The sequence below is a fragment of the Berghia stephanieae genome, chromosome 3, assembly GCF_034508935.2.
Source record: "Berghia stephanieae isolate SIO BIC M18660-M18661 chromosome 3, UCSD_Bste_1.3, whole genome shotgun sequence".
Classification (NCBI taxonomy): domain Eukaryota; kingdom Metazoa; phylum Mollusca; class Gastropoda; order Nudibranchia; family Aeolidiidae; genus Berghia; species Berghia stephanieae.
Genome location: NC_088362.1, coordinates 36,889,698 through 36,917,392, shown reverse-complemented (window position 1 = coordinate 36,917,392; position 27,695 = coordinate 36,889,698). Strand labels below are relative to the sequence as shown.

The following is a 27,695-nucleotide window of genomic DNA, read 5'->3' as shown; positions in this document are numbered from 1 at the left end:
CTCCATGACATTTTTTTTCTCAAGCTTTTGGCCCTTTTTACATGATTCAAATTCCAATATCTACGGAACTAACGAAAGAAAAACAATAACAATTTTACAGGTCAAAGTTCAAGCATTTTGTGATCCCCTTAGCCAGGAGTAAAAAGTTATGATAACCGTTTAATAAATTTTTATCCACACTTAAAGGTCGGGTGTCCCATTTTTCGCTTATTTGGCACAGAGTCCTACAAAGACAGTATATGCGGCTATGTGGTCTAGTGGTATGTCACTCGCTTTCGGATTGGAAGGTCCTGGGTTCGAGCCTCGCTCGGCGCATAGTTGAGTCCTTGGAAAAGGCTATTTACTCACATTTTCTCGCCGTACTCAGGTGTAAAATGAGTACCTGGCCGTAAAAGCGTTGTCTTTGTCAGAAAAAAAAGATCATATCGTCATGTTTCGTTCTATATGTGACGTGTTGCTTGCTGTTGGTCAGGGACCCATTGTAAAGCGCATTGAGCACGTTTGGTAGATATTGCTCTGTATAAATGCTCTTGTTTTTAACTTTTTAAAATTATATTCATTGAAACTTGTTGAAATGAATGTTTGTTGGCACATCACATTTGAAGCGTTATCTACCCTGGTAAGGATAGACAGTTTGGCATGTTATAAAGTTAGCTCTATTTCCATCCTGAAAATTACGAACTTTTACAATGTCCAGTTGGCAGGTCTGCTTTCCGATTTACCCCCCCCCCCCCCCCCCCCCCCCCCCCCGTTATCACCATAATCACACGGTGAGGGTTTGAGTGTTTGACCCGCCAACCCTTCAGTCGACGCCACGGTTCCCATTGAACTAATCCACTTCCTTTGATCCCTGTAAAACCCTTTATCAATATTATGTGGACCAGGTTTCGTATTTCGTTTAATCTCTCTAACTATCGCTGTTTTTAAAGTCCCGAGCACTTTACGGGTCAAGGTCGTATCAATAAATTGTAGTGAAAACACAGCTGTCTATTTTAGTAACATATCTAGAAATCTGTGAGTGTAAACTATGTGCACGTTTCCTGTCTCCACCTCTCTTTTTCTTGAAATGGGAGTCCAAACATATTTTTAAAAACCGTATAAATGTTGAGCATATCAAATTAAGTAGTTAAGGAGCAGACACCGGTGTAAGATAAAGATCTGAACAAGTGTGTATGAAAGGTGCCAGACAAGTTAATCAAGACAGAAAAATACAAGAAAAAGAAAACCTTCCCAGAAAATCAGCCGACCTCGACTGGGGATCGAACTTCAGACCTGATTACCGGTCAGACGTGCTACCATTACCATTGCTATCATTGATGGTTGAGCAGTGACTCAACAGTAAGGCAAGTCTGGCGATATGGTGCGTTTCGTCGTTAACACTTCTTCAACATGGTACATAAATAAATAAGCACCATACACGTCGAGTTATACTCTAGGCTTGTGCAGCTTTGTGGCCGTATGGTATTTGCCATTCGCCCTCGGACCGTCGATTCTAAACTGATTCATTGGAAAAGGCTCTTTGTAACATTCGTTCTTGGGTGTAAAATAGGTGTCTCGATGATCGACTTTAAGTTGTATCGTTAAGTCGGGATCTCGGCACAAAATATTACAAAATATGTCGTTCTGGTCCCATCTATGATCCAATTTACTGGGATTTTATAACGAAAAACAACCCAAAATCAATAAACAGTTTTTTAAAAACCCCAACAGAAAACAACTTCCCCCTTTCCCCCAAAATACAAAAGGAATAAAAAAAAAAAACCCCAAAAAACCCAACAAAACAACAAACAAACCAAAAAAAACCCCCCCCAAAAAAATAACCAAAAAAAAAAAACCCCAACAGAAAAACAAACAAAATCAACCAAAAAAAAAAAAAAAAACCCAACAGAAAAACAAACAAACAAAAAAAAAAAAACCCAACAGAAAAACAAAAAAAAAAAAAAAAAAAAAAAAAAAAAACCCCAACAAAACGTAAAACAATAGATTGACAAATAACAAATACGCTTCAACAGTCGCACCGTCACTTCCCTCATAATGACGCATGGTAACTTAGTAACTGGCTCTAAACTATCGGAGCAATGGCAGACGCCTTTATGAAATATTTCTCCGACGAGCATAAAAGCGTATCCAAAGGAAGAAAAAAAAACCCATTATAAATCTGATCATGTTTTGACTTTTACACATTCTGATCACAAGACATGAAAAGTTCTAGCCAGCATGAAGAATAAAAAGTACCGATTTTCTTTGTTTAGAACCACGATGGCCGCCGTTGCTGGGTGACGTGACATCAGACTATTGAATCCAATTGGAGAGGAGAAATGGTAGTGTTGTTGTTGGTGGTGGGGGGTGGGGGGGGGGGGACACCTTATCCTTAAAATGGAATTTTAAGCCGTACTTATAAAATGTGATTTAAAATCAGTGGCTCCATTGAGAGGTGTGTGTTTTGCCCTTTAAACCCTTTCCTCCTTCTAATCCTGGTTCTTCTCATTCTGACTTTAGTTTATACTCAATTGCGGCCCTCCGTTTCTATCCGATATTATGCCTGGGCAAACTAGATGGAGGAAAATGGATTCCACTAGGAAAGGATCAGAAAATAGACAATTTTGATTGGTCGCTCTTTTCAAAAGAATAACTGGATTCGTTCTCCTCGATGAAATAAATGACCTAACACACATCTATAAATTTATTTTTCAGCTACTAAATCACCCCGCCGACGTGTTCATATATGCAGGTCTGACATCCGAACCCACTTATGGGCCTAGTTTAACATGTTGTTATAATGGACAATATTTTGCGTCATTTTTTGAGATTTCCATTTCAACAATGGGCCCATAACGATCAGACCTGCAAATATGTACACGTCGACCTCTGTACAATACCGTGTCGAGACGTTAGCTCTTAATTTTTCTTTGTTTTATTTTTTTCCGACATTATATATAAATCACTGTGATCTTTACTGTTATGGGCGCTTAAACGTGACGACGGCGATAAAGAGTTACCAAATGTTTGGTTGTATAGCTCCTGGAATGATGTCAGCATTCAAATGAATGTTTATTTAACTGTAAGGATCTCTGTGATTTCTACGTGTTGTTGTTGTATGAATAATGAACGGGTTTCGATCTGGTCACGATTGCCTTTTCATTGGACGAGGAAGTTGTGTAGATATGAAAGCAGATACATAATCATCTAATGCTTATCGAATCTATCGATTGGGGCCTACAGAAGGAACGAAATTGACGCCGCTCAGCTCTTTGTTAGTATTTTTAGCCCGCCATTTTTTAATGAATAATTCTCACTTCATCAGACTATAGATAGTGTGCGCTTGGCTAAGAAACTCACAACATTGCCATCCGGATGTATAACGAACAAACACACAAGACTATGTGTAACCTTAAATGTTTATAGTCTGGTTTATACAGTTTAATGAGAATTACTCATATACGCGGATGGCAAAAAAAAATAAAAAAAATAAAAACACCAAAAAAAATTAAAAAAACAATAAAAAAAGACCTGAGTGACGTCAACTTCATTCTATCTATAACTGTTGAAGAGTACACATAGTTTTGTGTGTTGGTGTGTTATATTTCCTGATGGCAATGTTGTGGGTTTCTTAGCCAAGCGCACAGCATCTATAACCGTTGAAGAGTACACATAGTATTGTATGTTCGTCTGTTATATCCGACTGGCGGATGTTGTGAGTTGTTTTTTTTTTTCAAACTAAAACCATAGCATCAATATAACCAGCCCTTTTACAGGCAGAGTTAGATTTAATTCCAACCAGAGACCATATTGTATGTAATTGTAACCTGCCACCTCAGTGCGGTATTATATTGGGCTGGTTTGGTTGCTGAAAATTTAGTTTGTACTAGAAATATGAGAATTGTGTTTTGTTTCATCGAGGAGAACGGATTCAGTTTTTTTTTAAAGACCAACCAACTAAAGTTACATACTGATGGTCGGCCGATCAAACCTCTGAAGTCTCGATTTTCACGATCGGCGAATCAAAACTCTGAAGCCTACATGATGACGTCAGAGGTCTGATCCGCCCCAAATTATATAATATAACATGGTGAGCAATTCATTTGTCAGACTTTTAGTAGCTACCTTTAAAATCGAGTTATTTGGATCTGCCTACATCACTTATTAATAATGATTTTGCATCAGAGACATTCTGATGATCACTTTGAACATTCTCTCTTTTTATATAATATTATTATTATTTTGTTGTTGTTGTTATTTTGTTTTGTTTTTGCGCTATCTACATAAATTACCACACAGCACCAAATCACATTTTTGTTTCTTCTCTCTCGGTGAAAAGGATTCGGTTTCAGTTATAACAAATAAAAATGACGGGGGGAAATTATGACTTGAAACACAATCCAGTGTGGATCCTAAAGGGTTAAATGTTTATGGTCATTATTTGTACATTTGTTTGTCCTGAAAAGCCATATACTGTCGTACTATGGAAAACTCCATATTTTAAGATTTGGTCAGAAAACTCGTCCTTCAAATATCGATCGATTTAAATGACCCTCATCGTGACAAACTGTCAAACCTGGAACTTCGCGAAGTCCCAGGTTTGAGAATTTTTGCCAAGATGAGGGTCATTTAAATCGATCGTTATTTGAAGGACGAGTTTTCTGGCCAAATCTTAAAATAGTACGGCAGCAGTTGTTGAATTCCGTTGCCATAAATAGTTTCTCATCTCTTTTCAAGTCACCGGGTCAAAAAGACCCGCGAATGTCGATTGCCGGGTTTAAATAGGAATAAATTCCTCAACAGAAATCAATTGAAATAACGGATTAAAATGTCTGCGTTTGACTTTTGAGTCAGGTCAAAGATCGGGCATTTATTTGATTCCGTTATTATTGTCGTTTGATTTTACCATTAGAAACATCGAGATTGAAGGGATAAGGAAGGGGTGGGGGGTGGAGGGATGTCTACCAGGATTTAGATTTGCAACTGTGATCGGATAGACGAAATATATATATATATATATATATATATATATATATATATATATATATATATATATATATATATATATATATATATATATATATCCTTTCTTTAAAAAATATAGCATTGTGGAGAACTTTGTGCTTATTTGAGTCAATAAAAAAATTGATACGGCGCACAACTCTACTGAAAGATTTGAAAAATAGAAATGTATTTTTTACAGATAGATAAACAGATAACTTGATTTCCTTTTATTATTTAAAGTCAGTTTGAAAGTTCGTTAAGTCAAACAGATATGATAAAAAATTTACCGAAGACACTAACATCTCATGGCCACACCCTCAACTCTATCTGTCCAGTAGACTCCTTACTTCCGTTGTGTTGATTTAGCGGTGGTCAGTGTTGTTATGTAGTAGTAGTGTGTTCTCATTGCGTGTATGTTTATGTGTGTGCGTGTGTGTGTGTGTGTGTGTGTGTGTGTGGTGTATATTTGTGTGTGTATGTGTGTTGTGGAATGTGGTTGCGTGGAAAAAAAAAGGGGGGGGGGGGTGTCCATCAAGTAGAGAAATTCCTGAGCAGGGGGGGGGGGGGGGGGGGGTTGTTTGCTAGGAACTGTCAGATTGGCATTTTTCAGCAAATCGTGACATTCATAGTGATATAATTCACTTGATCACATAACGGTATTCGGATTTACAGAAATTTTAAACAAGTTTCACCGATTAACAACATCAACTAATATTACTGCTGATAATATAATTGTCCATATTTATGGACAATAAAGATCTATTATTATTATTATTATTATTATTTTATTATTATTATTATTATTATTATTATTATTATTATTATTATTATTATTATTATTATTATTATTATTATTATTATTATTATTATTATTATTATTATTATTATTATTACTGTCGTTTTTATGCCATCGATGTGATAATTATTGCCCTGGGAAATATTTATTTAAATGTTTCGGCAAACTGTCAATTGGTTCTGTCTAGCTTCTAGCCCGTACAAACCAAAAGTAGACAGATTCGGGGACTTGATATTTATCGCGTCCGCTTCAGATTTTCATTTGACCTCACATAAGTTAAGTAAAGGGGAGACATTCCGAAAGCTCCTACATACCCAGTATTCATTCAATTTGTATTTTCACCGTTGATCTTTTGTAAGGCGTTTATTTATTCAATTTGTCATCCATATAAAAGCGTTTTAAAAACTCTAGAACAAACCTTGACAGATTTGTGAAAGTTTAAAATGTCCTAATTTGACCATTGTTTTGATTCTCGGCCGACATTTTAATTTGTGAAGTATTGAAGGTAGTGCAAAGCACTCCCAAGTAAAGCATGGTAAAGACTTGCGACTTATTGATATTGATATCTACTGACTGATAATCTAAAATCATGCCGAATAAAGCATGGCAGCGACGACAAGCACATCGATTAAAATGTGCATCTAATCGTAATCAAGCTAATCAAGAAAATGATTCTGGCAATATCGAATGAAAATAGTTTTTTTCCCCGCGAAATTGCGGGCTTTTTTACTAGTATTATATATATTATATATATATATATATATATATATATATATATATATATATATATATATATATATATATATATATATATATCTCACCGTAGACAGGTGTAAATTGAGTATCTGGCTGCTAACAACTTCTTTGTCTCTTTTGAGGAAAAAAAATGTAGAGACTATTGCCTCACAGGCGCTGTGTCTCGCCGTGTCTGTTAAGTGTTGCTGTTGTCTGGGGACCCCATGGAAAGCTTTTTGAGCACGTTTAGTGGATATCGGGGCCCCCGATAGTTCAGTTGGTAGAGCACTCGCTTTAAACTCAAAGGGACCGAGATCGATTCCGGGTGAAGTCGAGATTGTGTAGTGATTGGGTCTGTTAGGTCTGGCGGAAAGTACTTTTCTTTTCAATAAACTAGCGTCCTATTCACAGGGTAGCAAGCAATTAGAAACCGGGATGAACTCCGGCTCCATGGCCTAATCTGAATGACTACTTCAGGGTTAATGCTCATTTTGAAATCAATTTTAGTCGAGGCAGAATACAGGTATGAAAAGGTAGTTTATAAATAGATTGATGAGTCAGTCCGTGGTGTCGAGGTTCATCGGAATACCTGTCTCTTTATAATTGGAGTTTTATTCAGGCACTCGTCACATTACACCGCTCACACTTCAATCACAATCGATATCTTGAAATCGTTCATTCGTGGCTGGTATGACGTCATCGATATTTATTCGATCTGTCAGGAATATTTGTCATCTTTGAGTGGCTTGGTGGGTGACATTCGGATTTGAATCAAAATAATTTTCGTATGAAATTCATATCTCTCTCTCTCTCTCTCTCTCTCTCTCTCTCTCTCTCTCTCTCTCTCTCTCTCTCTCTCTGCCCCCCCCCTTTCTCTCTCTCTCTCTTTCTGTCTCCCCCCCTCTCTGTGTATGTGTATCTCTCTCTCTCTTCTCTCTCTCTCTCTCTCTCTCTCTCTCTCTCTCTCTCTTATATATATATATATATATATATATATATATATATATATATATATATATATATATATATATATCTGTGTTTGTGTGTTCGTACATCTCCTTCTCTCTTCTCTCTCTGTGCGTCTCTCGGTCTTTCTCTCTCTCTCTCTCTCTCTCTCTCTCTCTGTGTGTGTGTGTGTGTGCGTGCCCCCCCCCTTCTCTCTCTGTCTATATGTCTCTCTTTCACCATCTGTACAATCTGTACACGTCACTCACCCCGTCTCCCTTCCTCCGATGTCTTTCACTTTTTTTAAATTTGATTATGTATCGATTTATACGTATCGATATGAACACGTAGATTCAATCACCAGGACCCTAGACGTGGTTATCATTTGAATTTTGATTTCCATACATATCGATTTGATTTTGTTTTTTGGTGAATCAATTTAGGATGTCAATGCCTAGATGATATTATAATATGGAAACATGGGTAGACTTTTTCAGCGTTGGATTTCTTCTTCTTCTTCTTCTTCTTCTTCTTCTTCTTCTTCTTCTTCTTCTTCTTCTTCTTCTTCTTCTTCTTCTTCTTCTTCTTCTTCTTCTTTCTTCTTTCTTCTTCTTCTTCTTCTTCTTCTTCTTCTTCTTCTTCTTCTTCTTCTTCTTCTTCTTCTTCTTCTTCTTCTTCTTTCTTCTTCTTTCTTCTTCTTCTTCTCTTCTTCTTCTTCTTCTTCTTCTTCTTCTTCTTCTTCTTCTTCTTCTTCTTCTTCTTCTTCTTCTTCTTCTTCTTCTTCTTCTTCTTCTTCTTCTTCTTCTTCTTCTTCTTCTTCTTCTTCTTCTTCTTCTTTTCTTCTTCTTTCTTCTTCTTCTTCTTCTTCTTCTTTTCTTCTTCTTCTTCTTCTTCTTCTTCTTTCTTCTTCTCTTTTCTTCTTCTTCTCTTCTTCTTCTTCTTCTTCTCTTCTTCTTCTTCTTCTTCTTTATTATTTTTTCATTTTATTTTTCTTTCTTTTTTTTTCTTCTTCTATTTTATTTTCTTCTTTTCATTTTCTATTCTCTTCTTCATTCTTCTATATTTATTTATATTATATTATATTATTATTATTATTATTATATTATTATTATTATTATTATTATTATTATTATTATATTATTATTATTATTATTATTATTATTATTATTAATTATTATATCATCATCATCTCGTCATTTTCATAATAATAAAATATTAATGATAATAATAATAATAATAATAATAATAATAAATAATAATAATAATAATAATAATAATAATAATAATATAATAATAAATAATAATAATGTAATTATTATTATTATTATTATTATTATTATTATTATTATTATTATTATTATTATTATTATTATTATTATTATTATTATTATTATCATTATTTCTTTTCTTTTTTTTTCTTTTATCTTTTAATTCTATTTATCCTTAATTCTGCCAACTTTTCTATATCTTCTATCTGGGTGGTGATTTACCCGTATGTGTTTTGTTACCTCACGACTAGAAAGGTCGTTTTTGATAGGTGTTGATATTGCGTTGGTTACAATACGTATCTTATATAGCACTTGATATTGAAGCAGGCGGATGGATTCAATATGGCTGCCAAGCCTTGAGCGAAATGAAAACATTGACACGTGTGTTCAATACTCGTACCTGTCAGTGTTTCAGAGAACCATGTAACGAATGGCGATGACGAGAATAAATAGTATAAAGGAGAGGAAAGAACACAATCCATAAGTAGGCTAATGCAAGCCGGTAATCAGAGCTTGATCCGGGTTCTGTGGCATATAGATGGAACGAAATTGACATCACTCAGCCCTTTGTTATTGTTTTTAGACAGTCATTTCGGTTGTATGTTCTCCAATCAGACTAATAAACCTTCAACTAAACGCATAGTTTTGTAGTTGGTACGTTATATCCGGCTGGCGGATGTTGTGAGTATTTCACCCAAACACATAACATCAATATCGAATGATTCGGGTTTTGACTGTCCATGCTTTTGATTTCTGAGAAGGTCTGTACGAAACAGAAAGACAAAATACGAAGAAAATAAAAAAATCATCCAAAAAAAAAAACAAAAACAAACAAAAAGAAAAAAAAAAACCGACAAAACAAATCAGCTGCCTCGACTGTGGATCGAACCTCAGACTTTCTGATTATCGGTCAGACACGCTACCATTACACCAGAGGTTACCCGATGGTTGGGACACATTCAGTATAATCTTTACAATCAAACACGTTTCCAGTTTCTGTTGTGAAATCTCGCGTTGCATCAACCGGTGCTTGTTTCCCGATCTGTTATTTTGTACCAGAATCAAAACGTCGGGAAACCTCCTAGTTCAATTTCACGCCTAGCTGAAAGTCTGATGGCGGTGATAACAATGGCCGTAGGTACATGTTGTTTACGACTGGCCTGGTCCGGGCAACCGTTTTGTATTGGTGAGACAGAAGAGTCAATAGATAGTATGCAGATGACGTCACTCAGGTCTTTGTTATTGTTTTTTGCCATCCGCGTTTATGAGTAATGCTCACTGAACTGTATTAACCCGACTATAAACGTTCATGGATACACACAGTTTTGTTTGTTGGTCCGTTATACTTCCGGATGGCAATGTTATGAGCTTCTAAGCCAAGCGCATACTATCTATATGGCATGCTCCCACTGTCAGATGATGGCCGACGTGAAAGGGAATAGGTGTATGGAATCTTGTCAGTGACTTCTTATATACTATCAATAGACAATGAATCTTGTTCATTTCAAGCTTGGCGTTGTGGTTGTGTTCAGTCTTTTATCATCTCCTTCATTCTTTATCTCCAAGTGGACTCTATTTTTAGCACATCCGCCATTGGTTGTCATTATTATTATTATTATTATTATTATTATATTATTATTATTATTATTATTATTATTATTATTATTATTATTATTAATTATTATTATTATTATTATTATTATTATTATTATCATCATCATTATTCTTATTATTCTTATTAATTTTTATTTAATTTTTTTTTTTTTATTGTTGTTGTTGTTGTAGTTGTCGTCAACATGGTCCCTACCGTTGAAGTGGCAACACTGTGACGTTGTCATCATCTTTATTATTATTGATGGAATGTGTTAAGCGCATTTCCCCCATGAAGTGACGATTTGTGGTGGCAAATGTCGATCTAACTTGGGACTTATCTGATCAGTCATCAAATCATTTTATTAAATTTGTTAGAATTTTATTTATGTGTTTTTAGTTTCTAGTTATTGCGTGTTGTGCTGTGTTCATTGCTGTCTAAAATCATTGATGATATGGATATTGACATCGTGGATTATGTCAAATTGATAAATGTCATGATTAAACAAACTAATAATAAATAAAGAAAAATAGTACAAATTTAATAATATGATTTGATGACTGATAAGATAAGTCCCAAGTGAGATCGACATTTTGCCACCACAAATCGTCACTTCATGGGGGAAATGCGCTTAACACTTTCCATCAATAATAATAAAGATGATGACAACGTCATGATGTTGTCACTTGAACGTCATACTATAACAACAACAACAACAACAACAACAACAACAACAACAACAATGTGAATAATAACACCACCACCACCACCACCACTACCAACAACAACAACATCAACACAATAATATATCCGTTAAGGATTACCACCACTAAAATCCCTAGTCGTGTTATAATCCTATTCCTGTATCTATCCTGTATCTACAAGAGTAACATCCTTGACATGCCAGCACACTTCAAACATCATCCAGACGGCATCTCCAGTATGAGGACGTCAAGACGCAATACTCTGAACACGAAAGGGAGATAATTTGGTTTTATCCGTTTCTCAAGTGGGGAAAAAACACAAACAAACCCCGACATCTTCGTTTTCAAGGAAATGTTAACTATGACATTTCAACACAGCAGATTCAACAACAATAAAAACCCACACACACGCACCAAAAATAAATAATTAAAATAAAAAAAAAAAAAATAGAAAGAAAGAAAGAAGGAGAAACAGAAAATCAAAAATTGACATCTTATAATCTGATCGTTAGGAATTTTTTATTCTGACATGTAAAGCCATAAGACTAAGACCCATGAAGCCGGAAGGTATCCCAGATTATGATGATGATGTAGATGTATTTAACCAGTTAACTGTCTTGTTCTGGAAAGACGCGTATTTTTTAAAAAATGGCCAGAAAACTCAACCCGTCCTTCAAATATCGATCGATTTAAATGACCTTCACCTTGGCATAAACTCTCAAACCTGTCAGATAAGGTGGAAATATGTTTGCGTAAACTAGCGTCCTCTCCAAAGAGTAGCAAGCAATTGTTTTTGTCCGTTTCACGCGAGAGAAACCGGGATAAACTCTAGCTCCTTTAGCCGTATGTCTCTGAAGGTTTACTTTACCAGGTAAAGGTAGAATTAAGTTATTTTTAATGAAATTTGGCAATCACAATACTCCAAATGTCAAACGCTATTTTTAATAATTTATTTATATAATTTTTTAAAAAAATCTTCTTTTATTTTATTTTATTTTTACCATATTTTGGCATAAATACGCCAAACTTGCAACCCGGATGTCAAAATATTATTACAGAGTAAGCCGACTTTGTCCTTGTCTAGAATCTCTCGAGGGATTTCTGATCGATTGGAGCAGACGTATGGAGGGTTTTCCCCCCTCTCTCCGGTGGTTGTTTAGGGATTTCATTGGTCTATGTTTTTGTTCTTTTTATTTTGCAACAATCTTAGAAAGCAATCATTATTTAACTATTCATCCTCTTTTCTTCCTCGTCCTCGTCCTCCTCCTCCTCATCCTCGTCCTCCTCCTCCTCGTCGTCCTCGTCCTCCTCCTCCTCGTCGTCCTCGTCCTCCTCCTCCTCGTCGTCCTCGTCCTCCTCCTCCTCCTCTCTCTATACCTCACCAAGGTTGTCGTCGTCATCATTATCATCTTATCATCATCATCATCATCATCATCATCATCATCATCATCATCATCATCATCATCATCATCATCATCAACATCATCATCATCATCAACAACAACATCAACCACATCATCATCATCATCATCATCATCATCATCATCATACCGTCATTTTCATCATCATCATCATCATCATCATCCTCATCATCATCATCATCATCATCATCATCATCATCATCATCATCATCATCATCATCATCATCATCAACCTCAACCTCATCAACTTCATCATCATCATCATCATCATCATCATCATCATCCTCATCGTCGTCCTCCTCCTCATCCTCATTCCTTCTTATCCTCCTCTATCTATACCTCATCAGTTCGTCGTCGTCGTCGTCGTCGTCGTCATCATTATCATCATATCTTTCACCTCCTCCTCCTCCTCATCATCATCATCATCATCACCATCAACCTCATCAACATTATCATCATCATCATCATCATCATCCACATCAACATCATCATCATCATCATCATCATCATCAACCACATCAACATCATCATCATCAACCACATCAACATCATCATCATCAGCATCCTCAGCATCATAATCATCATCATCATCATCATCATCATCGTCATCATCATCAACCACATCAACATCACATAGCATTATCATCGTAGCATCAACATCATCATCATCATCATAATCATCATCATCGTGCGGCTAGTGGTATGACACTCGCTCTCGGATCGGAAGGTCCTGGGTTCGAGCCTCGCGCTCGGCGCATAGTTGAGTCCTTGGAAAAGGCTCTTTACTCACATTCTCTCACCGTGCTCAGGTGTAAAATGAGTACCTGGCATCATTATCATCATATCTTTCTCCTCCTCCTCATCATCATCATCACCATCAACCTCATCAACATCATCATCATCATCATCAACATCATCATCATCATCATCATCATCAACCACATCAACATCATCATCATCAGCATCCTCAGCATCATAATCATCATCGTCATCATCATCAACCACATCAACATCACATAGCATTATCATCGTAGCATCAACATCATCATCATCATCATAATCATCATCATCGTGCGGCTAGTGGTATGACACTCGCTCTCGGATCGGAAGGTCCTGGGTTCGAGCCTCGCGCTCGGCGCATAGTTGAGTCCTTGGAATAGGCTCTTTACTCACATTCTCTCACCGTGCTCAGGTGTAAAATGAGTACCTGGCCGTTAACAGCGTTGTCTTTGTCCGAGAAATTGTAATATCGCTAACAGGCATCATGTCCCGTCCTATATGTTAATATATGTCTCAATCGTTTCTATGTTATATGTTTGTGTTGAGAATATTGGCTATTAAGCTTAACTGCTGGTCAAAATTACTTCGCGATGGTGGTGTGCGAACGAATCGGCGGTCTCAAGAAGTGGGTGAGAGAGGGATCTAGAAATGACTTGGGTTTGAAACGAATATTTTTGTGTTCGTGGATAGCTCACACGGTAGAGCCACGCTCTCACCTGCCAGGCGGAGTTGTACCAATAAGGTCGCAGGTTCAAACCCCACCACCGCCGCGAACATTTTTTATTCTCTATTGTCTTCTGGCACTTTTCTACTCACGTCATATCTTGTTGTTACCAACATAAGTGCCTGCTCCACTCACTTTTCTGAATTAAAAATTCACCCCATACACCGTAGCATACTCAATGTCTCAATCGTTTCTATGTTATATGTTTGTGTTGAGAATATTGGCTATTAAGCTTAACTGCTGATCAAAATTACTTCGCGATGGTGGTGTGCGAACGAATCGGCGGTCTCAAGAAGTGGGTGAGAGAGGGATCTAGAAATGACTTGGGTTTGAAACGAATATTTTTGTGTTCGTGGATAGCTCACACGGTAAGCCACGCTCTCACCTGCCAGGCGGAGTTGTACCAATAAGGTCGCATGTTCAAACCCCACCACCGCCGCGAAAAATTTTTATTCTCTATTGTCTTCTGGCACTTTTCTACTCACTTCATATCTTGTTGTTACCAACATAAGTGCCTGCTCCACTCACTTTTCTGAATTAAAAACTCACCCCATACACCGGAGCATACTCAATGTCTCAATCGTTTCTATGTTATATGTTTGTGTTGAGAATATTGGCTATTAAGCTTAACTGCTGGTCAAAATTACTTCGCGATGGTGTTGTGCGAACGAATCGGCGGTCTCAAGAAGTGGGTGAGAGAGGGATCTAGAAATGACTTGGGTTTGAAACGAATATTTTTGTGTTCGTGGATAGCTCACACGGTAGAGCCACGCTCTCACCTGCCAGGGGGAGTTGTCGTACCAATAAGGTCGCAGGTTCAAACCCCACCACCGCCGCGAAAATGTTTTATTCTCTATTGTCTTCTGGCACTTTTCTACTCACTTCATATCCTGTTGTTACCTATATGTTAAATGTTGCTGTTGGTCAGGGACCCCTTGTAAAGCGCTTTGAGTACATTTAGTGGATATTGCGCTATATAAAGCTCAATGTTTAAGCTCATCATCATCATCATCATCATCATCATCATCATCATCATCATCATCATCATCATCATCATCATCATCAACCACATCAACATCATCATCATCATCATCATCATCATCATCACACCGTCGTAAAGAAAACTACGTATGCTAAAGTTTTTAGCCAGGTTTTGGATAATTATGTTTTACTTTAAAAAAAAAACCCAACCTCAAGGAAGAAAATTCACTCTCCTTTTTGATGGCAATTTTAATTCAATTTTAAAAAGATAAGCTTATATTTCCACGCCGACAATGACACCGTTATGAGACTGTCGGCCACATATACTACTCTGATTGGCTAGTTAATGGTCGTGCTAGTAATACAATCACTGGGTGGGATCTTTTGGCCTGTTATGGTGGGCAGGACGTCACTTGTTGTGTCTTCTATACCATTCTCCCTTCTCCCTCTCCTCCCCCCTATATATTATGTTTTCTCGATTTGCTCTCTATCTTTATCTTGGAATAAGATAACATGGTTTGTCCTAGCCCTGGCCGGAATCCTTGGAGGAGGGTGAAGCAGTCAAATGTAAAATATTAGTGTTCATTGACGACATATTTTTCTCTTAATAAAAATCATCTCTCTGTTACTTATGAATCCTGATTTTTTAAATTAAGCATTTGAGTGTATTCCTCTTTGTGAGATACTGTACTTGTGTCTGGATGAGACATTTGGGTGATCTCAAACCAAGTACACTGATAGTATGCTCTTGGAATCTACATCTGTTCCCTATTTGATCTAATCCCCCTTGTCTATCCTTTTCTTGGGTGCTGTAATTGTAATTGTAGTTTTTTTACTATCCCATTTTCTTCCTTTGTACTGGCGGTGATATGACATCAATGTGTTGCAAGCGCCGTAAGACCATTAAAACGACACAACGGAATACAGTGATGACGTAATGAGATTGTGGAATCATTGGTCTAATCCCTTGTAGTCTGACCTGTACATAAAAAACAAAAACAAAAACAAAAGATGAGCTTTTATATAGTGCAATGTTTACTCAAAGCGCTTTACCAAGGGACCCAAGCTAACAACACTAATAATTAACAATATAGAAACGAGACATGATCCTTGTATTACAATTTATTCTTTTTCGACACAGACACCGCGATTACAGACATGACAATGTAATACTCATATTGCATCTGAGTTTGATAAGAGGATGCGAGTAAAGAGCCTTTCCCAGATCATCGGGACTTAAGCCATAAGCTTCGTGTTGTTTTAGTTTGTTTGTCTGTATGTGGCGTGCCCGCCGGCCAGATTGTTTTGGTTTTTAACTCACTCAATCCTAGAGACTTTTGCTACTATTCAAAATTGGAAAAAACGTATTAAAAATGAGCATGTGCATAGTTTTATTCAACTATCATCAACATTTATAAAAACTAAAAGCATTAGCTTTGATACTACGCCTATAATTTGTCTCAGAAAACTGTAATAAATAGGCATGGGGTAAAAGTAACCCTAGTAAACTACGGATATAGTCAGTGTTTGGGTTGAGTGAGTTAAATGTTTATTTATCTTTAAATATTTTTTTTTTAGTGGCTGATTGCTGAGTTGTTTTTGTTTGTTTGTTTTCTTGTATAATAGACTTCTCCAGCTTGACTCTGGGACTGGAATTGTTGCTGTCACAAGCCAGCACATAGTCGCCAATTCAATCGCACACTCACACAAGACTCAAACACACACACACACACACACACACAAACACACACACACACACTGGTGTTGAAGCTCAGTATGAGATAGAGACGTTAGAACGCTCTATAACAATTTGCCTATGATGGGACGGATCCAAACACCATTTTCGACCCAGTGGGTTTCATGCCAAAGCAAAAAGGCACCAAGGACGCCGCCTTACGTGACTCCCGAATTGCCAGAAAATGCCCAACAGTCAGAAAAGATGCCAGAGAATGATGTAACATGTGGCGAAATATACAAAATTACCAATATTCACGCCACAATATATATCAAGATTAGAAATCAATATTTTTCTTATCCCATTAGCAGTGGCGGATTCACCTGAAGGCAAAACAGTTATTCGCCCCAAAATAAACCAGAAATTCGGACCCCCCCCCCCCCCCCCCAAAAAAAAAAAAAAAAGGATAAGAGATTTAATATTACATTTTGAAAATGTGTCGCCTGTGAGTTTTATCTATGTGGATTATTGAAAGAAATGATTTTTTTTTTCAAGCAATCTATTGTACGGGGATCTGGATAGCTCAGTCGATAGAGTGCTTGGTTCACACGCAAATTTATCAAGATTGATCCCGGGTGCAGTCGAGATTTTTTTCTGACCCTCTGTCCACCCAGCAGTGATCGGATGGCTGGGTCTCTTAGATCTAGCAAAAAGTACTTTGCGATAGACTAGCGCAATTTCTATTGTCCGTTTCACGCTATAGAAACCGGGATAAACTCCAGGTCCATGAGCCTAGTGGCTCTGAAGGACTACTTTTACTTTTAATCTGTTGGCCTCGATAAAATATACAGGGAAAATTTGAAGTTTGAAACGTTTCAAAAGGCTCAGGTTATTGTTCTACGACTACGAGGCAAACAAGACAAGCATTTTCCTCTTGAAGTTACTACATAAAGACAAAAAAAAATAATTATAAAATATTTTTAAAGAAATAATAATAAAATTTAGAGTTTTGTCTGAATGATGAAAAAATGGACTCCTCAGATTATTATAATTATTATTATTATCATCATCATCATCATCATCATCATCATCATCATCATCATCATCATTATTATTATTATTATTATTATTATTATTATTATTATTATTATTATTATTATTATTATTGTTGTTGTTAATGATTATGAATTTGGCTTAAAGAAATCCAACCTGACAACCGTGCACTTGATCCATAGATCATTGTTTTCCCGTTACGGTAACTAGCCACTTACTACACTACACTACGTGGGTATCGTATCGCCTGTGTCCGATGTAACGGGAACGATAATCCGATATTCACGTCAGACATTTACTCGTTGGCTAATCCGTTGATTTGAGGGCAGTGACGGCAAAACTCGTGACATAATTGTCTTGAAATCGGGTAAGAACATCGACGACGGTGCCTAATTAGTCAGTCCGCCAGGCCAAGGGAAACAAACGTGTGGTAGTATAGAGTATTGAATAAGGAGGCATTGTGGATTGAATAACAACAATGTCTGTAGAGATAGCATGGAGGAAATAAACTAGTGTTTAGTGACTGACTCTATGAGAGATGGTTACTCTTCACACAACGCTTGTAAGAAGAGGGATTCGATAAACAAATGATTATTGAAAAGTCTGAAAATGGGGAATGGTACAATGGCGGACACAACAGGTAGAAAAAAATACCACCCTTCCCACCCCCCCCCCCCCCAAAAAAAAAAAGAAAGAAAAAGAATCAACCTGCTTTGGAATTTAGTTTAGGATTGGGTGATTAAAAAGATAGAGATAGAAAACAAAAACAAATACAAGCATTTAAAAAATGATAAACAAAAATAACACGTCCTAACAACAACAAATATACAAAACAACAAAATAAAGCAAAAGAAAAACTGCAATAAACAAAGGGAATAATCAAAGGCTTAGTAACATATTTTTAAAAAAATGATAACCAAATCCGCCATTTATACAATATCATATTTCTAATTTTTTTATAGGCTCAAATTCGGTCTATTTCGGTTTATTTTAAACCTTGAAATGGTCAGTGTTCAAACAGAACTATAGTACATTAGTTCTGATCTATATGAAAGTGACCAATCATACACAATAAAAGTTTTAAAAAATCATTTTCGGTTTTGACATAATTTTTCTTCAAATTCGGATTTTTCCTGCTCTCTCTCTCTCTCTCTCTCTCTCTCTCTCTCTCTCATCTCCTCTCCATGCAGATCTCTCTCTCTCTGAGAGAGAGAGAGAGAGAGTCAGAGTGAGAGAGGAGAGAGAGAGAGAGAGAGAGAGAGAGAGAGAGAGAGAGAGAGAGAGAGAGAGAGTTTTAGCTTTTGATGGTAGGCCTGAATGACTATGGCGATTTGACATATTGCCATTCCATTATAGAGACTGGTTCATGATTGTTTGACAGGTCTGTACATCATTGATATTTACAATCCTGATTCAGGGTGAGAATGGCTATAGCCTAAACTAATAATGATTAATCAGACCATACATATTAAAAATCTTTTCTTGTCTTCACCAGCGAATGCCCCTACGGCTTGATATCCCAGCTGGCCAGAGCCGTTCTCAAGAACTTCCTGTCAGTGGTCAATCTGACAGACTTCTATCTGGAGTCTGACGATAAAGGCAGCGATGAGAATGCAGACGATGTTGACAGTAACCCCAGTAGTGACGAAGACCATTTTGAAAATGCAAATATTATACGTAAGTGTAAAAGAAAAAAAGTTTTATAGAGACAAGTAGGATAATGGAGAATTGAGTGTCCCACTTGGTTATAAGCAGTTACAAACACTACATGAGATCTTTAACCCCCCCCCCCCCTTTTCCGGACTGAAATCTCTGCTTTTATATATTAAGAGATTTGTTTATTTTTAGGACAAACTTGTCCCCATTCCAGGTTTGCATTGTGTGTTTTTCAAGATTTTGGATGAAATTTAAATGAAATTATGATTTTCCCCCACCAGTGTGCTCAAGGTATTTGACAAGGGGTCTCTAGCCAACAGCAACACTTAACATGTAGGACGAGACATGACGCCTGTTAGGAGATATAACAATATTTTTCTGACAGAGACAACGCTGTCTTGTTCTACATGTTATGTGCTGCTGTTGGTCAGGGACTCTTTGTAAAGCGCTTTGAGCACGATGAGTGGATATTGCATTATATAAAAGAAAAAGCTCAAGTACAGTGAGAGAATGCAAGTAAAGAGCCCTGTCCAAGTACTCAACTATGTGCTGCTCGGGACTTGAACCCATGACCTTCTGATCTGAAGGCGACACTAGACCACATATCTGCACAAGGAAGATGAGGAGGAAGAATAGGAGCATTTTCCCTTTCAAATACATGAAAAAAAATATATAGAAAATGCCTACATATTTAATGTATTTTGATTATAACAATATTTCATTTCCTCTGATTGATGTCAACATGTCTTCAATCCCTTCCCATCCCCACCCCAGAGCTGTCCTGTGCCAAGATTCTGCCAGAGCTGGTGTCCCACATCCATTCGACTGTCAAGACGTGGAGTGTGGCACCACCTGTCTTTGTCAAACCTCCTGTCAAATTCCACGTCTGCTCACATGCTATCAAAAACTCACGACGGAAGATGGAAGATCGCCATGTGGTTCTCACAGATCTCAACGTTCTTTTTGATTTGAAGGTAGGTAGGATCAAGCTTAGATCATTCCCATACATTTTGGGACCCACACCTACAATCTGACATAAAGCAATTGAAGCTGTCCAGCGCCATGCTGCTGATTTGTCTTGAGTGACTCCACCCCCATAGCAGCGTAACAGACAAGATCACACAGCTTGAATGGAATCCCCTACAAGGCAGATGGAAAGAACGATGACTTACTCTCATGTTCAAAATTACAAACAAAATGACGGCCATCTCATCAGAACAACTAGACATACAACAAAATTCACGAATTCAAAGAAAAACCCACTCAAAAACATTAAAACACTAAACTACAAATTCAAACATCTTCAAATATTCATTTGCACCCCGTGCTATCTCATAGACTGGAACACTCTTCCTGAATCGTGTGGGGACACAACAGATTTAGAAACCTTCAAGCGAAGATTATCAAAATTCTTAATATAAACACCAACAATGGCTGTCACATTCAACAAGTCTCTCCGCCCTCGAATACAAATACTCAGAATTGAGTCGACTTCGAGTAACATTCAGATTCAGATTCAGATAAGAAAAGAATGCGGAGGACTAGCCATTGTTTATAAATTAACTCACTCAATCCTAGAGATTTTTGATACTTTTCAAAATTGGAAAAAAATGTATTAAAAATGAGCATGTACATAGATAGTTTTATTCAACTATCATTAACATATACAAACTAAAAACATTAGCTTTGATACTACGACTATAATTTGTCTCAGAAAAATGTAATAAATAGGCATGGGGTAAAAGTAACCCGAGTAAACTACGGATATAATCGGTGTTAGGGTTGAGTGAGTTCAGAGACAAAGAGATTTTCATCTGATATCTGTGGTTGTGCTACTCACTATCAGGGCATCGACTCCTTTCACCACCAAGTGTTGCCATTTTCTGTTTCCTCTGGCACCTCTTGATTCTATGTGGTAAATAATCCTTCAGAGCCATTGGGCCAGTGGAGCTGGAGTTTATCTCGGTTTTACTAGCGGGAGACAGACAAAAGCAATTGCTTGCTACCCTTTGGACATGATGCTAGTCCATTGCAGAATTCCTCTTCTGGATCTAACAGACTCAGCTACCCATTCACTGCTGGGTGGACAGATGGATCAGAAGAAAATCTCAACCTTACACAGGATTTAACTCTTGTCCCTTTGTGTGTGAATAAATTGCTCTACCACTGAGCCATTGAGAACCCCCTTTTTCTCGATTCCTTGAATACTTCATCATTAAATTATAATGCATTAAATTGTGATGCTTGATTAGTACAAAGCACATTTTAACAACGTTCAATGAATTCAGAATAGGACTGCTAGAACGGTCCTTGAGCTGTTATATAGCACAATATCCACTAAACGTGCTCAAATTGCTTTACAAGGGGTCCGTGGCCAACAACAACACTTGGCATGTAGGACGAGACACGACCCCTGTTAGGCGATATTACAATTTTTTCATACAGAGACAATGTTGTTAACGACCAGGTACTCATGTTACACCTGAGTATGATGAGAGAATGTGAGTAAAGAGCTCTTTCTAAGGACTCAACTGTACGCCGAGTGAATCTCGAACCCAGGACCTTCCAATCTGAAAGAGAGTATCGTACCACAAGACTACATAGCCGCACATAGACTTAAACTTTATGACGTTTTGTTTGAAATCCTCAGGATTCCCCTAGCCAGTCGTTCTTTGCCGTGTTCGACGGCCATGGAGGTCTGGAGGCTGCTGACTATGCGGCCAAACACTTTCACTGCCATCTAGTGGCCGATGAGAGCTTCGACCTTGACCCTGCCCAGGCCATTAAGCAGGCGTACAAGTCCACAGACACTCGGTTTCTGGAAAAGGCAAAAAGGGAGGTAAGTACATTAGCATACAAGGAACTTATTTTTGCCTTTTTATTGAATTAATCTTAGGGGGAGTGGGAGAATAATTTATACTGCACAGTTTTATACAACCTTATGGAAGGTGAATCTGATTTCTTGAAAATCATAATTCCTCCTCTTAAATGCAGATTTAACCATTTTCTCCAAGAGAGCCTCTGTTATCATCATCATTATCAGCACCATTGTCAGCATCATCATCATCATATCATCATCGTCATCATCATCGTCATCGCCATTTAGTAATAGCCCTAATTGTTTGATGATTGATCCATAGTTTACAATTTCATTTTGTTTCTCCCCTACACACATTCCTATACGAAAATAACGTAAACACACACTAGTACATGCAGGGACACATTTAGAAACGGGGTTTTTTAGTTATCACCAATGTCGAATTGAATCATTCAATGGAATGTTTTGTTAGAGATTATTTCTGCAATGTCATTCGCGAGGTTGTTCCAAAGTTGAATTGTAGAGGGAAAGAGTGGATTTAGATATGAATCGATTCTTGAAAATGGTAGAATTATTTTGTTGTCACATCCCATGTTTTTCTTATTTCTAGATTCATGTATAACACTGATTGGTCCCCAGGAGTCACATGACATACAGTTATGTATTATTTCACTTATTAAAGTTCAACCACCTTCCATCCTCCGTTTATTTCCCCAGGGCTTACGTAGCGGTACCACTGGTGTGAACGTTCTAATTCGTGAAAGTAAGATCTACATTGGTTGGCTGGGGGACTCACAGGCCATTTTGGTCAGGAGTGGGCAGGCCATGCAAGTCATGAGTGCTCACAAACCAGAACGAGAGGTATGTTTAGATTCATCTTTATACAAAATAGAATGATCTTGTCTTTGCATTATTTAAATCAAATCAATTAATTTCAAATTCTAATCCTTTCCTTCATACCTAAACAACAATATTGAAGTTTAATGTAAACTACAGATAAATCTGTAAAGACAAATGTCATTATTACATTTCAATTTGTTTACATCCATCCATTAAAAATAATATCAACCACGGTTTTGCTGAAAGTTTGTGAATGACAAATATCAGGTGTATCATTTTTATACCTTTATGTGTCATCATCATTAAAGTAGCAATTTTATATCGTTGTTATTAAAAGTTTAGAAATTGGCTTTGCACATAAAGTAAAAATAATAGCCCAAGGACAGATCCTTGGGGGAACCCATACAATTTGCAAAATTCATCTGCTGATCGTCTACTTCTATAAATAGTTTATGTTCTAAATCCAAGGTAAGATTTGAACTATTCTAGCGCCGTGCCTTTGATACTAATAGTGACATTTAACTGATGGAGTAAAGTTTCATAGTCAATTATATTTAATGCAGAGGAAAGATCTAGAACAGTTAACAAGCAAGTATGTTTATTGTCAATAGAATTAGGCATATCAGAACAGACTTTGAAGGTTTTGAGTTTTCCATTGTTTAACCTAACTGGATGTACAGAGTCCTTTTTTCATGTCTGGAATAGTTTGCTGAAGACGGGTTTTGTGCCTGAAGCTTTCATTGTTAATTATTTTGTTTGTTTTTATTTTTTTGGAGCTGTTCCATTTATCTTTGTTCAAGAATTTTTCAAATTCACTGCTTCTAGCAACTTAGAATTCACTCTGATAAAAAATAATTTGACTTGTCTATTTCCACCTAGGATGAGAAACGGCGCATCGAGGAACTGGGAGGTTGTGTCATGTTTTATGGGGCCTGGAGGGTGAATGGAAACATATCGGTGTCCAGAGCCATTGGTGAGTGGGTGGGGGGCAGGAACTGGGAGGTTGTGTCATGTTTTATGGGGCCTGGAGGGTGAATGGAAACATATCGGTGTCCAGAGCCATTGGTGAGTGGGTGGGGGGGGGGGGGGGGCAGGAACTGGGAGGCTGTGTCATATTTTATGGGGCCTGGAGGGTGAATGGAAACATATCGGTGTCCAGAGCCATTGGTGAGTGGGGGGGGGGGGGGGGGGGGGGGGCAGGTGGAATGGATGATGCTGAACGAGTGAATTGGGCTTGGCTCCTTCAATTGGGCTTTGCTGTCTTTACAGAGCAGTCTTTTACACACGGGTTTAATCGGTGTATACCTAGATGCACATATTAATATATGCAGGTCTGATTACTGAACATTACCATGGGGCCTGATTTACATTGCTGTCATGAAAAATGTTTTGTGTTGGTTGAGAGTATTTCCATTACATCAATGAGCCCATAACAATGTGGGCTATCAGACCTGCAATTAAGTGCACATTGTTTATTTTTGAGGAGCAAATTTGGTTAAATTTGGATTTATTAAAACTCCAGGTTTGGATTTTTAAAGCAAAATTTTGAGAAAAAGTTATTAAAAATATTTCAATTTTGCTCAGAAATGGGCACACATGGCCAATTTAAACTTCATTACATCTTCCTTTATTAAAAAGACTAAATAAAACACAAATAAAATTAGAGCTTTTATTTTCCCTTTTAGTATTGATGGAAATTGACTGTAAGAACGTCTTGGAAATATAATTTTGCATAACATTCAATGGTGACGTGTACTCTTTTCTCCAGGTGACGCTCCACACAAACCTTTCATCTGTAGCGATGCAGACGTGACAACGGTTGTGATGAATGGAGAGGAAGAGTATCTGGTCCTGGCTTGTGATGGATTGTGGGATGTCATGTCTCCTTCCCAGGTAGATACCAAATCATCATCATCATCATCATCATCATCATCATCATCATCATCATCATCATCATCATCATCATCATCATCATCATCATCATCACAAACCTTCATACAGAGTTTTTATTTCATGAATTTCTTTCAATCTTTTAGTTTGAAGATTTTCCTTAAAGTTTTCTATTTTAATGTTTCATTTATGAAGTTTTTAATCCAGCATATTATGGTTCAATTTTATTCAAACGATACATTTTGGTACGTATTCAAACATATTCCATTGTTATTGTTACCATATTTATGTGTGGGTGGAAATTTGGTGATTTTCTAAAACAAAACATTTCTTGAATTCGTGACTCAATTTTACGCCAATTTTGTTTCCATGGCAACGGTGAATTTTCACCTCAGTTCTGTTACAAATCTTGGAAATTTACAAATGGCGTCGAACAAAGAGTCATTAGTAATTCTCATTTTTTGTTGTCTCAATCAGTGTTTTGAGTAAAACAATTTTTTCCTAAATATCCTAATAATATTATTTATTTTTAAAATATTCATTTGAACTCTGCTATATTCCAGGTTGCCCAGCACGTCTACAAACACGCCAACACATCCCCAGGTGGACTTGAAGATGTGGCCAATGGATTGGTCAACCAGGCTAGAGATTTGGGCTCGTCAGACAACATCTCGGTCATTGTGGTCCTTTTCAAATCTACCCTGGCCAAGCCACAACCCCCACAAGATTCCGACATGCTCTTTAATTTCCAAGGCATCTCCAGTAACAGCAACATCAACGACGATTTTTCATCGTCCACTTCGTCAAATGGTCTGAAGGAATCAAAATTAAACGACCGACTCAAGTTGAAACCAAATCAAGGAGGCAGCGAAGACTCTTTAATGTTCGTGGATGGCAGCAGTGGCCATTATCATTCCAGTCATAGGGATTCCATCAGAATGGGGGGTGGGGGTGGGGATACCAGGACAATGTCTTCCAGAGTTTTGGAGGTGCCTTATTCCAATGACCTAGTCAGACAAGCAATGTTTTATGTCAGCCCCAGGGAAGATGCTGGGGTAATGACTTTAGCACTCGGTAAGGCTATCAAGGGAGAGAACCACGAGAAAAAGAAAAAGGGGAGGTTGGGATCTGAGAGTGGTCGCAATTTTAGTCGACAGAGCAGCTTCACGAGAAGTCCTCGAAGACCCAGTGTTCGTCCCCTGTCCAAAGTAACTCAACCGATTAATTCCAGTCGGGCCAGTGGGAAACATTCTAAAAGTTCTAAAAAACCCAGAGGAAGAAGGAAGAGTGGCACTCGGTTTGCTCTCAATGAAACGTCTTGGCTTACGTCAGATGAAAATTGTACAACAGATGAGGACGATCGTTTGTCTATTGCATCATCCAGTTACATCCCCACCAAGGCCATCATGGGAGCTCATCGTCGTGCTATGAATCAATTGCAGCAACCACAAACTGGGAGATCTGAACCCGGGTCCCTTCACATAACGGGCTCAACATTCACTCTGGCAGCTTTAGGAATGGCAGATGGCAGAAATATTCCACAACTGTCTGGGAAGGGGCTCAATATTGGAAACCGAAACATTCTACCTGGAATTTCTGCAACGACCTCCAAATCGATGCATGGCAGACATTTGTCAACCAGATCGGATAGTGACCTGGAAGATCCTCACAATAAAATTTCAAGAAATGTGAAAGCCTTGTCGGTGTTAGGGGAGGAAGGATACAGTCAGAGACCAACCTTCAGGCGTGGGTCATCCGTCTTGTCAGACAGTTTTGCAGTGACCAGTCGGGGAGGGGACAAAATGTCGCTGTCATTGAATCCCCTGGCAAGGAGTGACGGACTGGGTCAACATCTCGAGTCCGGATCCAAGACAAGCAGAGGCGGGCATGTATCATCTACATACAAATGGGGAAAGTCATAGTCTTCATGTATCATCTACGTACAGATGGGGGAAGTCATAGTCTTCATGTATCATCTACGTACAAATGGGGAAAGTCGTAGTCTTCATGTGTCATCTACGTACAGATGGGGGAAGTCATAGTCTTCATGTATCATCTACGTACAAATGGGGAAAGTCGTAGTCTTCATGTATCATCTACGTACAAATGGGGAAAGTCATAGTCTTCATGTATCATCTACGTACAAATGGGGAAAGTCATAGTCTTCATGTATCATCTACATACAAATGGGGAAAGTCATAGTCTTCATGTATCATCTACATACAAATGGGGAAAGTCGTAGTCTTCATGTATCATCTACGTACAAATGGGGGAAGTCATAGTCTTCATGTATCATCTACATACAAATGGGGAAAGTCATAGTCTTCATGTATCATCTACTATCAAATGGGGAAAGTCGTAGTCTTCATGTATCATCTACGTACAAATGGGGGAAGTCATAGTCTTCATGTATCATCTACATACAAATGGGGGAAGTCGTAGTCTTCATGTATCATCTACATACAAATGGGGAAAGTCGTAGTCTTCATGTATCATCTACATACAAATGGGGGAAGTCGTAGTCTTCATGTATCATCTACATACAAATGGGGGAAGTCGTAGTCTTCATGTATCATCTACGTACAGATGGGGGAAGTCATAGTCTTCATGTATCATCTACGTACAAATGGGGAAAGTCGTAGTCTTCATGTGTCATCTACGTACAGATGGGGGAAGTCATAGTCTTCATGTATCATCTACGTACAAATGGGGAAAGTCGTAGTCTTCATGTATCATCTATGTACAAATGGGGAAAGTCATAGTCTTCATGTATCATCTACGTACAAATGGGGAAAGTCATAGTCTTCATGTATCATCTACATACAAATGGGGAAA

The 27,695-nt window shown here is 37.7% G+C and overlaps 1 protein-coding gene across 1 annotated transcript in view; it reads left to right on the top strand.

The window, feature by feature from the left end:
- LOC144967658 (uncharacterized) overlaps positions 1 to 27,052 on the top strand; it is a 40,353-nt gene extending 13,301 nt beyond the window's left edge. Inside the window, exons 2-8 of the mRNA XM_078905187.1 lie at positions 19,152 to 19,333; positions 20,087 to 20,286; positions 21,963 to 22,151; positions 22,848 to 22,991; positions 23,850 to 23,943; positions 24,739 to 24,863; positions 25,424 to 27,052. Of these exons, the coding sequence (XP_078761313.1) occupies positions 19,152 to 19,333; positions 20,087 to 20,286; positions 21,963 to 22,151; positions 22,848 to 22,991; positions 23,850 to 23,943; positions 24,739 to 24,863; positions 25,424 to 26,782 (2,293 nt within the window). The 3' untranslated portion in view covers positions 26,783 to 27,052. The remainder of the gene's footprint in view (positions 1 to 19,151; positions 19,334 to 20,086; positions 20,287 to 21,962; positions 22,152 to 22,847; positions 22,992 to 23,849; positions 23,944 to 24,738; positions 24,864 to 25,423) is intronic.
- The last annotated feature ends 643 nt before the right edge of the window (positions 27,053 to 27,695 follow it).